Raw genomic sequence first — 13495 nt, 5'->3', positions numbered from 1 at the left:
CTGCCCTGCTTGATTTTGGACTTGCATAGAGCCTGTAGCCCTTTTGTTTAGGCCAATTTCTCCCATTTGGAATAGCTGTTTTTACCCAATGCTGTACCTTCATTGTTTCTAGGAAGTTACCAACTTGCTTTTGATTTTACAGGCTGATAGGCAGAAGGGACTTGCCTTGTCTCAGATGAGATTTTGGACTGTGGACTTTTTAATTAATGCTTAAATGAATTAAGACTTTGGGGAACTGTTTGGAAGGCATGATTGGCATTGAAATATAAAGACATGAGATTTGGGAGGGACCAGGGTGGAATGATATGGTTTGGCTATGTCCCCACCTAAATCTCATCTTGAATTGTAGCTCCCAGAATTCCCATGTGTTATGGAAGGGACCCAGTGGGAGATAATTGAATTATAGGATTGGGTCTTTCCCATGCTATTCTCATGATAGTGAATAAATCTGATGAGATCTGATGGTTTTATAAAGGGGGGTTTCCCTGTACAAGCTCTCTTCTCTTGTCTGCCACCATATGAGATGTGCCTTTTACCTCGCTATGATTATGAGGCCTTCCCAGCCATGTGGAACTGTGAGTCCATTAGATCTCTTTCTTTTGTAAATTGCCCAATCTTGGGTATGTCTTTATCAGCAGCATGAGAACAGACTAATACAGCTTTCAACTTTTCCCCATTCAGTATGATGTTAGCTGTGGGTTTGTCATAGATGGCTTTTATTACATAAAATATGCCTCTTCTATGCCAGTTTTGCTGAGGGTTTTAATTATAAAGGGATGCTGGATTTTGTCAAAGGCTTTCTCTGCATCAATCGTGTGATTTTTGTTTTTAATTCTGTTTATGTGGTATATCACATTTATCAACTTGCATATGTTAAACTGTCTCTCCATCCCTGGTATGAAACCTACTTGATCATGGTGAATTGTCTTTTTGATATGTTGTTGGATTTGGTTAGCTAGTATTTTGTTAAGGATTTCTGCATCTATGATCATTAGGGATATTGGTCTGTAGTTTTCTTTCTTTGTCATCTCCTTTCCCAGTTTTGGTATTAGGGTGATACTGGCCTTATAAAATGATGTCAGGAGTATTCCTTCTTTCTATATCTTTTGGAATAGGGACAATATGATTGGCACAAATTCTTCTTTGAATGTCTGATAGAAGTCAGCTGTGAATCTGTCTGATTCTGGACTTTTTTTGTGGTTAACTTTTTAATTACCTTATTCCTGGTCTGTTCAGAGTTTCTATTACTTCCTGGTTTAATCTAGGAGAGTTGCATATTTCCAGGAATTTACCCATTTCCTCTAGGTTTTCTAGTTTATTTGTATGAAAGTGTCCATAGAAACCTTGAAAGACCTTTGGATTTCTGTGGTATCAGTTGTAATCGCTCCTGTTTTAATTCTAATTGAGCTTATTTGGAACTTCTCTCTTCTTTTTTTGGTTAATCTTACAAATGGTCCTTCAATTTTATTTATGTTTTCAAAGAACCAGGTCTTTATTTCATTTATCTTTTTTGAATTGGTTGTTTGTTTCAGTTGCATTTAGTTCTCTTCTGATCTTGTTTATTTCTTTTTGTCTCCTGGGTTTGGGTTTGTTTTGTTCTTGTTTCTCTAGTTCCTTGAGGTGTGACCTTAGATTGTCTATTTATGCACTTTCAGATTTTTGATGTAGGCATTTAAGGCTATGAACTTTCCTCCTAACACTGCTTTTGTTGTATCCAAGAAGTTTTGATAGGTTGTGTTACTAATATCATTCAGTTCAAATAATTTTTAATTTTCATCTTGATTTCATTGTTGACCCTATGATCATTCAGGAGCAGATTATTTAATTTCCATGTATTTGCATAATTTTTTGAGGGTTCTTATTGCAGTCAATTTCCAGTTTTATTCCATTGTAATCTGAAAGAGTACTTGATATAATTTTAATTTTCTTAAATTTGTTGAGACTCATTTTGTGGCTTATCATATGAACTATCTTAGAAAATGTTCCATGTGCTGATAAATAGAATGTATATTCTGTGGTTTGGGGGTAGAATGTTTTATAAATACCTATTAAGTCTATTTGTTCTAGGGTATAGTTTAAGTCCGTTGTTTCTTTGTTGACTTCCTGTCTTGATGACCTGTCTAATACTGTCAGTGGAGTATTGAAGTCCCCCACTTTTATTGTGTTGCCCTTTTAAAACTCTCTTAGGTCAGTTAAAGACAGGCTTCTTTCATCTAGTGAATCCACCATTCCCTGGGGCCTTAGAGTCCTACCTGAGATGGGAAAGTTAGACAGTCAGAGATGGCCAATTGCTCCTTGACATCTCAGTTCAGATGCGTGGGGTCCAGCAAATGTCCTTCAATTATTTGGCAAGAAGAGAGAAATGTTGGCATTGAAGAATTCCAGAAATCTTTGCCTTCAGATTACAGAAGACAGCTTTTATCTTCTGTAATACATTTTAAAGTTTAAATATTATCAGTGTTATTAGTGGCTAGTAATGTTTTTCTCTATTTTTCCATGCCATTCTATTTTACGTATAATAAAGAACTGAATGTACTGTTATTTTTCTTGCCTTTCTCATTTGCTGTTTTCAGTGGTTGGTTTATTATTATTATTATCATCATCATCATCATCATATAAATTTTTACACAACTATTTTCTCTAAATAGCCTCAGTACTTATCAGCAATTCTTAAACTTTCCCAATCTTGAGCTCTGGATCTTGGTTAATCTTTCTGTCTTCTGAAGATTATTAGATAGTTTTATCATGAAACTTTAAAGGAATCAATTAATTAGTTGTATGTTCTCTAAATGTTTGTTGATACAAGAAAGTATTTCTATTATCATTGCACATTCTCTTAACTTTTGCCTAAATAAGAAAGAATTTCTGTTGTTTTGACATATAAGTACTCATTTAAATATGTATAAAATTCTTGGATCAAACTGTTTCCCCTCAAAACTTGTTGAAATTGTTCCATTGTCTTTCAGTGTTTGACATTCCACATAAGAAGTTTGAAGCTTATCTGATTTTTTCTTTATAAATGTTCCTAATTTTTAGTTTACCTTTAAAATGTTGTAATATTCTGTGATATGTCTATCTTTGGATATACTGTGATTATTTTGTAGAAAACTATATGAGTCTATTCAGTTTGTAGACATAAGTCATTTTGGGTAAGGTTTAATGGGGCATTTCATATCCATGATTATTTATTGCATTTATTTTTTAAGGTAGTTAGATTTTTTCTGTTCTCAATGTCTATAATTTTGACTTTCACTGATTTCCTTGTCATTTTCCTGTTAATTCTTTGATACTGTACATTTTTAACTCTACTCATTTCTGCTTTCAATGTACATTTTAATTCTGCCATTTCTTTACATGTTTCCTTGCTTTCCCTTCCTATTTAAGGCAGATCCCTTTACATCTCTGTCTTCGTGGCTGTCTTTTTATGATTCCTCCACCCTATTTCTTAGAGGCTTCTTCTTCATAAAGTCGTGTCCCTTTTTTATTTTTGGGTATACATGCAAATATTTTATAAAACCTCCTCCCCATTCTTTTAGAAGAAATATACACAAAAATTCTGCCCTTGAAGGCTCTAGACAAGATTTCCCTTGTCTTATGGTAGGAAGAAGCCTTGTAACTTATGTTTTTCTGTTTAAAAAGGAGAGATACATTCATGTCCAGCTTTTCTTAATAGAGAGGGAGGTTGAAATTTACTTGTCTCTTTATTCCAGCTGTTTCCTTGTTAATAGCCTTCATCTCTCAGAGGTAAAATCAAGGTCATCAGCCTTTAATTTTGTGTTGGTCTATTGAACTGAGGATGTATCTTCTGTTTCTTAGATGGTTCACTGACTTAATAATGCACTGAAGTTTAAAGACCTTATTTGAGCAGTGAAAGAGCATGCTCCTATGCATGTATTGCTCACAGAACGTCTCATGTGATGACTAGGAGTATGTATAAAATTGTATATGTTTCTACTTTTTTTATGTTTTGGACTCCCAAGTGTAACATCCACATGAGTGGAGAAACAAATGTTGAAGCAAATGGTAGAAAGAGGGAGAATTACAGCATCCTCATTACCCAGAAATGCTGCCTGTTTCTGATCTCAAGAGCCTCTATGTCATGCAGTAAGACATAAACAGTGGAATGGTATACCACCTTTTCCTGTTGTCTTTGGGACAATAGGTTCTGTTCTGTTTCAGAGGGGTTAACATACAATGCATAGCTAAGAAAGGACATTCAATGGGATCTCATCCAGACATTGACATATGATCTTTGCTCATCTTGAACTCATGCTAGTGGCAATACATTTAATGTATATACAAAGGTATATTAATTGGAACTTGATAGTGCAGATAACAGGCACATTTAATAACCCAAGTAAAATCAATTTATATATGTAAGTAAAGTTTGAAGCATTTCATTAATATTATATCTTCAGGACTTGACTTTATAATCAGCTACTCACTTAATAAACTAAAATACAATATAAACTACAAATCTAGTACACTTTGCATTATACCATAGCAACCACAAATTAATAAGTAATAAATAATGCTGTAAGCCAGTAGAAAATGATTCTAGTAACAGAAAAAGTGTTTGCATCCATTACACCCATTGCTTTCCTGTACTTGATGAATATTATCATTCAGGAAAATTTTAAGGGATTTGAAGAGTCAGTTCCTGCCAATGATCAATAATGACCTCATTATTGCATGTGCTTACATTTTTGTGACATCAGAGGAAATAAACATTGCAAAACCCAGAGTTTTCCAAATTAATTGCTACAGGTTTTCAAATACAAACTCTTCCAGCTACACTGGCACATCATACCTTTTTAACTGTTTCTAGAGATAAAGTGAAAGCAGTAGTGTGTTTAGGAAAAACAAAAAGAAAAACCTAGCATTCACTTTTTATGCAAAATCACCAAGACTTTAATGTAAAGGCTCCTTAAAAGAATCATACTGTTCTCAAAACTATATTACTTTATATGGCCATATGCTGGGATCTCATATAGTAATGAAATCAGACATCAATAACCATAAAGAGAAATGCCACTTTTTCCTCCCAATCCTTGGACTGGTGCTGTTGAACTTTTTTTCCTGAGACATGGTCTCATTCTGTTGTCCAGCCTGGAGTACAGTGACATGGTCTCAGCTCACTGTAACTTCTGCCTCCTGGGCTCAAGCCATGCTGCTGCCTCAGCTTCCTGAATAACAGGGACTACAGGTGTGTGCCATCATGCCTGGTTGGTTTTTATATTTCATGTAGAGATGGGGTATTGGGCATGTTTCCCAGGCTGGTCTCGAACTCCTGAGCCCAAGTGATCTTCTTGTCTCAGCCTCCTAAAGTGCTGGGATTACAGGTGTGAGCCACGGTGCCCAGCCTGAGTATTTTTTGATATATAATTTGACATGCAATTTCAGAAAGCTTGTGAGCCAACACTCCACCCACATCCTAACAAACAAAGGTAATTGTTTCTGTTTAAAGTCTATGAAAATAATACTGATGTAAGTAGAGCAGTATACTATTTCCTACCTAAGAAAATATGGCTGTTTTCATGTTCTCTTGTTAAAGAATCATCATGGGCAGATAATGAGAAGCAGAGCCTAGAGCAAAGAATAGAGAAATTGGGAGGAATAGGAGGAAAAAATAATAGACTGGACTTGAAAGGATAAGGGTTGAAGAATTGATGCATTATATTTGCAGAACAGTTAGTGATTAATATTGGGATCTTTAAAAAGCTTGTCTACATTATAGAAACACATCAAACTAGAAGAGAAGGATGAGAGCTGTGATAAAAATTTAAGTATTACCTTGAGCCAGTCCTTAAGAGGAGCATGCTATGCAGCCCTGCTACAGTGGCAATGTACATAAAGGGATATCTATCTAAGCAACCTTCTAGATATCATTTAGCAAATGTTGTTAGCAAGTTAAAAAATGCCTCTAGGATCTGTGTTGGGAAATGCCCTTTTTTGTATTAGCCTAGTCTTCTCTCTAGGATTATGTTTCTTATGAGCAGAAGTTGTTCCATGTATGGTATACTTTAATTTCAGTCTTAGTTTCCTTTCATCAGTGTTACATGAAAGTTCTGATGATTCATTGAATAATTGTAAGTAGCAAAGTTAAAATATTTAAAGGAAATTTAAGAAGTTAAGACTTTTGTAAGACTCATATTCCTATATAAGACTGCAATTAATTATGGGATTTGGAAAAATGCAAATTATTAAAAAATAAAAAACTGCCTGGGTGCAGCGGTTCACACCTCCCAGCACCTTGGGACCTTGGGAGGCCATAGTGGGAGAATCACTTGAGGCCAGAAGTTTGAGACCAGCCTGGGAAACGTGTGTCTACAAAAACTTATAAAAATTAGCCAGTTGTGGTGGCCTGAGCCTGCAGTCCCAGCTACTTGGAAATCTGAAGCAGGAGGATCACTTGAGCTCAAGAGGTCAAGGTTGCAGTGAAACAACATTGCACCACCGCACTCCAGCCTGGCTGACAGAGAGCAACTCTGTCTCAAATAAATAAATAAAATAAAACTATCACCACTAGCACCACCAAAAAGAAGATTCCATAAGCTTTTTTTAACATTTCCAAAACAAAGACTCCCTAAGCTTCCTTTTTTTTTCATTCTAGAAAATTCTGATAGAATTTATTTTTTTCCCCTGAGACCCTCAGCTACATTCACCATGTCCTGCATTTATTGTTGACAGCTTTTCAAGACCTGCAAGGTGAAGTTGAATATTATACACTTTTTTGGAGTTCTGCTACCTCAAATGAATCTCTAAAAATCTTGCCCAATGTAAACTCTCATGTTATTGGACACCTAAAGCCAAACACAGAGTACTGGATCTTTATCTCTGTCTTCAATGGAGTCCACAGCATCAACAGTGCAGGACTTCACGCAACCACTGGCGATGGCGGTGAGTCCAGATTTTAAGGGATGTTTTGCTTCAGAGATTCTAATGAAATTGATTGATTCTTGCCAGGGTTGAGATCAGTCATCCCTCCATTATAAAATTTCCGGTGCAGGAGGGAAGGGGGTGGGGGCTAAAATGCTTAAGTGCTCACTGTCGTTAGTAGCAGATCAATAAGCAGTCCCATTGAGACAGCAGCACAAGCTCTAATAATGAGATATTAGCCCAGTTTGTTCCTGTTCTTTTCAGTGTATACTTATTTTAGAACTGAGTTCGCATCAATACACCGTGACATTTAGAAACTTTTTTTTTTTTTAAGATTTGCCCTCAGAAGCAGTATGTTTTTCAAAACGACAGCCAAACACAGTGAGGGCCCTCCCTGAGTCACCAGAAATGGTAGGTAGAAGTCCAGCCACGGAGAAAAATTGCCTATGACTCATTTCTAAGCCAGTTAGCAAGGGGGAGGAAGCAAGGGAAGCAACTTGTGAATCTGAAATGTGTTTGGAATGGTCTTTCTAATCTTTTTGGCTTTATAAAGTCTCATTATAAACATTATAATATCATTACCTCCCAAGCAAGTGTTCCAGGTCATTAGCAGAGCTCTTTAAGTGTGGAACCCATTTCCCTTTGTGGTGCCAAAGGTCAGCACCTTTTGTTTATAAAATAGGTAGATCACAAGGACAATTCTTCAACTAGTTAAGATGGGTTCTTATGATAAAAATAGGTCTTTGCATAGTTATTTCTGACGTGCCTGAATAATTATGTAATTTAACGCTAAGCAAGATTTTTTTCTTATGTTAGATTTCATCATTACCTATGGTAATCAACATTCCAAATCATTTACATAATGACAATATTGCATTATTGCTTCACATTGCTTGAGTTACAAGCTAGTAACAGCAAATGATTTTTCACGTTCCACCAGCCTTGTTGTATTTGAGTTTTATTTTTTGCTTAAGGAGCAAATTTCATTTCCTTCCCTCCCTCCCCTGCTCCTTGAAGGTATAGAGTGAAGGGCTGGAAAAAAAGACAAAAAACAGATATGTGTTAGTGGTGCAGATGGGTGAATAATTTATCATCGTATCCCACTGGTCACATAGTATTGAAGATTAGCACTATGCTGGTGGTATAAAGCATTTTACCACCAATTCTTATGGTTTCTAACTGAGAGTATAATAAGCCAATTTACAGAGGACTACAGACTGTGATAACTTCATCAGAGAAAAGCAGATAAGCAACGAACCCTTTGCTAAACCTAAATACTAATCTGCATTTAGTCTAACGTGCTTTTTCAGAGACAGCTGGAGTTTATTCAGTTTCTTCAATTCTAGAGCCTCAGGGCGTGCTTCCTCCAGAGGTTGTCATCATCAACAGTACAGCTGTACGTGTCATCTGGACATCTCCTTCAAACCCAAATGGTGTTGTCACTGAGTATTCTATCTATGTAAATAATAAGCTCTACAAGACTGGAATGAATGTGCCTGGGTCGTTTATTCTGAGAGACATGTCTCCCTTCACTATCTATGACATTCAGGTTAGAGCATTGTTTTTTGACCGTTAGGCTTGCGGATATGTTAAATAAACCATGCCAGGCTATGTCTTCAAGTGGATACATTCTGTCTTGGTTACAGATTATTTATTTGGTGGGGAAAGGAAAAGAGAGAAGGGAAATTGATCAGAATTAAATCTGTGTGCTGTAGACAAACATGTGAGTCTCTGGAGAGAAGATAATGATAATGTGAAAAACGATGGTGATGAGGATGGTGATGAAATTCTCACTGGCAAAATGAAACTAATCATGTATTCTAAATAAATCTTGCTGAGCAGTTTACCTTTTACCTGGATCTTTTACTGAAATCAAAATCAGAATCAGCTTATAAATGTGGAGATGTTCTTTTTCTTCCCATTTCTCCTATTTACTAATTTAATATTTCCAGGGAAGTTGTGAAACTTCACTTGGTGTCAATTTCCTTTTTTGTAGGGGCAATGGACTAGATGACTTAAAACATTCTAGTCACCTCCAGCATTCTGTGATTCTGAATGCAACAGGAAAACATAAATAAAAAACATAGCAGACAAAAAATATTAAAACATTTTATCTGAAGATGAAAGAAATGTATTTGTTCATCACTCAAAAAATGTTCAATGATCCCCGCATATGTGAGGGCAGTTGTAGTTAAACTTTTTGTCCTTGGACATCTTTAAGAATCTTACGAAGTCAATGTACTCTGCCTTAGAAAAATATTTATGCACCTTTATGACAAAATTTAACACGCAATTTCAGAAAGTAGATTGATCACTTGAAGTCAAACTCATAGACTTCTTCAGGGGTTATTGGCCTTAAAAGCAGAAAAAATATAGGGAATACTAAGGCATATAAAACTTCCTGTTTTCCTTCCGTGAAGATAATTCCTTTATATGCTAAGGCATTATCTTCATGGAACTGGAAATCTTCTTGGAGTACTAAGATACAAAAGACAGCAGGGCTACATGTGCAAATGAGTGATTTTAAGAAACAGACTATTTGGGAAACCCCACATTTAGAGAAGGCTTGCAGTTTAGTAGATTTTTAAATGAACTGTGCTATGTCTAAAATTCATAAGCACTTTGTAAAATAATATTCATAAGATAATAAGCACAGAAATTTTATCTGGCCACAGAAACTTTTCACTAGTTCTATCCATTCAGTAGTATGACCTCATTGAGGTTTCCATCTCCTTTTCCTGAATTTGAGGTTAAGACATACATAATCATCTGGCTGCAACCAATAATTTAGTCTCCCCTACTGTGACCCATAGGCCTAGCTTCCTAAGAAAACCAAATAAAAATATCTTTGAACAAAGAAGAATGGTACATTAATTCTTTTTCTTTCTTTTTTAAAATTTATATTTATTTCATTTTAAGTTCTGGGATATATGTGCAGGACATGCAGGTTTGTTACATAGGTAAACGTGTGCCGTGGTGGTTTGCTGCATCTATCAACCCGTCTCCCACGTATTAAGTTCCACATGCATTATTAGCTATTTGTTCTGATGTTCTCCCTTCCCCCTTACCCCCCAACAGGCCCCAGTGTGTGTTGTTCCCCTCCCTGTGTCCATGTGTTCTCACTGTACATCTCCTACTTGTAAGTGAGAACATGTGGTATTTGGTTTTCTGTTCCTGTGTTAGTTTGCTGAGAATGATGGTTTCCAGCTTCATCCGTGTCCCTGCAAAGGACATGAACTCATTCTTTTTTATGGCTGCATAGTATTCCATGGTGTACATACACCACATTTTCTTTACCCAGTCTGTAATTGATAGACGTTGGGTTGATTCCATGTCTTTGCTATTGTAAATAGTGCTGCAGTGAACATACATGTGCATGTATCTTTATAAGAGAATGATTTGTATTGCTTTGGGTATATACCCAGTAATGAAATGTCTGGGTCAAAAGGTCTTAGGTCTTTGAGGAAGTGTCATACTGTCTTTCACAACAGTTGAACTAAATTACATTCCCACCAACAGCGTAAAAGCCTTTCTATTTCTCCACAGCTTTGTCAGCATCTGTCATTTCTTGACTTTTTAATAATCACCATTCTGACTGGCATGAAGTGATATCTCACTGTGGTTTTGATTTACATTTCTCTAATGATCAGTGATGTTGAGCTCTTTTTCATATATTTGTTGGCTGCATAAATGTCTTATTTTGTTACTTGCCTGTTCATATCCTTAGCTCACTTTTTAATGAGGTGCTTTTTTTCTTAAAGTTTTGTCAAATAGATAAATTGCAAAAATAGGTTGCCTGTTCAGTCTGATGATAGTTTCTTTTGCTATGCAGAAGCTCTTCAGTTTAATTAAATACCACTTATCAATTATTGCTTTTGTTGCAATTGTTTTTGACATTTTGCCATAAAATATTTGCCAGTGGCTATGTCCTGAATGGTACTGCCTTGGTTTTCTTCTAGAATTTTTATAGTTTTGGGTTTTACATTTAGGTATTTAATCCATCTTGCGTTAATTTTTGTATAAGATGTAAGGAAGGGGTCCAGTTTCAATTTTCTGCATATGGCTAGTCAGTTTTTCCAGTACTATTTTTTAAACAGGGTATCTTTTCCCCATTGCGTGTTTTTGTTAGGTTTGTGAAAGATCAGATGGTGGTGGATGTGCAGTCTTATTTCTGAGTCTTATTTCATTCCATTGGTCTATGTATTTGTTTTTGTACTAGTACCATCCTGTTTCAGTTACTGTAGTCTTGTAGTATAGTCTAAAGTCAGGTAGTGTGATGTCTTCAGCTTTGTTCTTTTTACTTAGGATTGTCTTGACTATATGGGCCCTTTTCTGGTTCATAAAATATGAATTTTAAAGTAGTTTTTTCTAATTCTATGAAGAATGTCAATGGTAGTTTAATGGGAATAGCATTGAATCTATTTACTTTAGGCAATTAATTACTTTGAGTGCTTCTATTTCTCCACAGCTTTGCCAGCATCTGTTGTTTCTTGACTTTTTAATAATGACCATTCTGACTGGCATGAAATGGTATCTCATTGTGGTTTTAATTGGCTGATGATCAGTGATGTTGAGCTCTTTTTCATATGTTTGTTGGACATATAAATGTCTTCTTTTGAGAAGTGTCTGTTCATGTCTTTTGCCCACTTTTTAATGAGTTTTTTTTTTCTTGCAAGAGAGAGTGGAAACAGATGAAGATACAAAAGACCAAAGTAGAATCTAATAATTGAATTTTATTATTAGAGGTTCTTATTCCTGATTACTATATTTCTGTGAAGCTTTCTGTAGTCCAAGAATACTGTACTTGATATAGCTGTTGCATTTCTGGAAATTTTATCATGAGATTTTGGTGATTTTCGTTATGATTGTAAAGGTGATTTGGTTTTATTTAAAATAAGCATGGCCATTATCATGATATTGATTCTCCCTGCCAGTGAGCATAGAATGTTTTTTCATTTGTTTGTATCATCTCTGATTTCCTTGAGCAGTGGTTTGTTTTCATTGCACACCATGATTCCCATAATCTACCTGAGTTGTCTTAGCATGGAATATGTGGACTGATATTTATGTTCATAATTCTTACAGTGAGTCCATGTATATAGGTAGGCCATAGGCTGAATTATAAAATAAAAATCATGCTCCTCATACATTACAAATATAGCTATATAAAAAAGACTAACATAGGAAGGTGATGGAGGGTTTGCTGTATTGTCTTCTTTTGACCTCTATTCAAGAAAGCTGAGTTTTCAAAAGGCACCTCATTCATTTGCTTTATCAAGACTTGAAACACAACCTAGGGGTGAGAGCACTGTATGCTGTGCATGCATATGCAGCTCAGCTTTCTTACTCTGGAGCAAGAGTTGAGGTTTAAAAGTATTCCAGGCCTGTTCTATGGGGAAGGCTTAATTTACACCACTACTGGTTTGAGTCAGGCATAAGTAACTCAAGCCAGTAGGTATAAATGAAGCCTCCTCATCTGGTAGACTGAAGAGAGTGAAAACAGATGAAGATACAAAGACCAATGTAAGATCCAGTAATGAATTTTGTTATTAGTGACTAAGAGGTTCTTATTCCCAATTATTATATTTTTGTGATGCTTTTTGCAGTCCAAGAATACTGTACTTGATATAACTGTTGCACTTCTGGAAACTTGAACATCAGATTTCAATGATTTTCATTAGGATGTCAAAAGTGATTTGGTTTGATTTAAAATAAGCATTTAATTGGCATGCCTAATACCTTAGAATTGAGGTTCTCCATGATAACCCCGTCTGTAAAATAGCTATTGATTTCAAAGTCCATAACACACCCAAGTAGCTACTTTTTTTTTAGGTGGAGTCTCACTCTTGTCACCAAGGTTGGAGTGCAATGACATGATCTTGACTCACTGCAACCTCTACCTCCAGGGGTCAAGTGATTCTCATGCCTCGGCCTCCCAAATAGCTGGGATTACAAGCACCTGCCACCACACCTGGTTAATTTTGTTTTTTATTTTTAGTAAAGACAGGGTTTCACCATGTTGGCTAGGCTGGTCTCAAACTCCTGACTTCAGGTGATCCACCCTCCACTTCCCAAAGTGCTGAGATTACCAGTACTGCACCTGGCCAATTATCTACATTTTGAATAATCCCTTTACGTGTCCCTTTTAAAAAGAAATAATAATTTTATTTTTATTCAGTTTCATCTCTTTTTAATGTAAATATAGTAAGCCTTATATTTGTGTTTCATTCACATGTTATGCAGTATCATTACAGCACTAGAAATAGGTCCCAAAATGGAGATTTGGAATATTAACATTAGTAATACAAAAATATTGGCACATTTCTTTAACATTTGAGGTTAAAACATATATAATCATCTGGCTACAACCAGTAGTCATTGGTCATTTTCCTTTGACCAATGAATCAAAGGAATGTTTTCTGGAAAAATATTTGAATATGCCTAAGTAGTTTAGAGCTCAAAATTATGTGTAGTATTTAAATGAGAAGGCAACAGGGTACAATGGAGACCAACTCAGATATCCCAAATCTTACTAACTTGATCATATTCCCCGGTTTCTCTGCAAATTTGTTTAAATGGAGTTATGAGGAATCAATACTTATTTGTGCAATTATCC

General features: G+C 35.7%; 1 protein-coding gene across 1 annotated transcript in view; it reads left to right on the top strand.

Annotated features, from left to right (window-relative positions):
* USH2A (usherin) overlaps positions 1–13495 on the top strand; it is a 777205-nt gene that overhangs the window by 551705 nt on the left and 212005 nt on the right. The window contains exons 44-45 of the mRNA XM_003930351.4: positions 6691–6900; positions 8226–8428. Coding sequence (XP_003930400.3) covers positions 6691–6900; positions 8226–8428 — 413 coding nt within the window. The remainder of the gene's footprint in view (positions 1–6690; positions 6901–8225; positions 8429–13495) is intronic.

Source organism: Saimiri boliviensis, chromosome 14, assembly GCF_048565385.1.
Source record: "Saimiri boliviensis isolate mSaiBol1 chromosome 14, mSaiBol1.pri, whole genome shotgun sequence".
In the NCBI taxonomy this organism is placed as follows: domain Eukaryota; kingdom Metazoa; phylum Chordata; class Mammalia; order Primates; family Cebidae; genus Saimiri; species Saimiri boliviensis.
The sequence above is the reverse complement of the archived record's forward strand: the minus strand, read 5'-3'. Positions and strand labels throughout refer to the sequence as shown.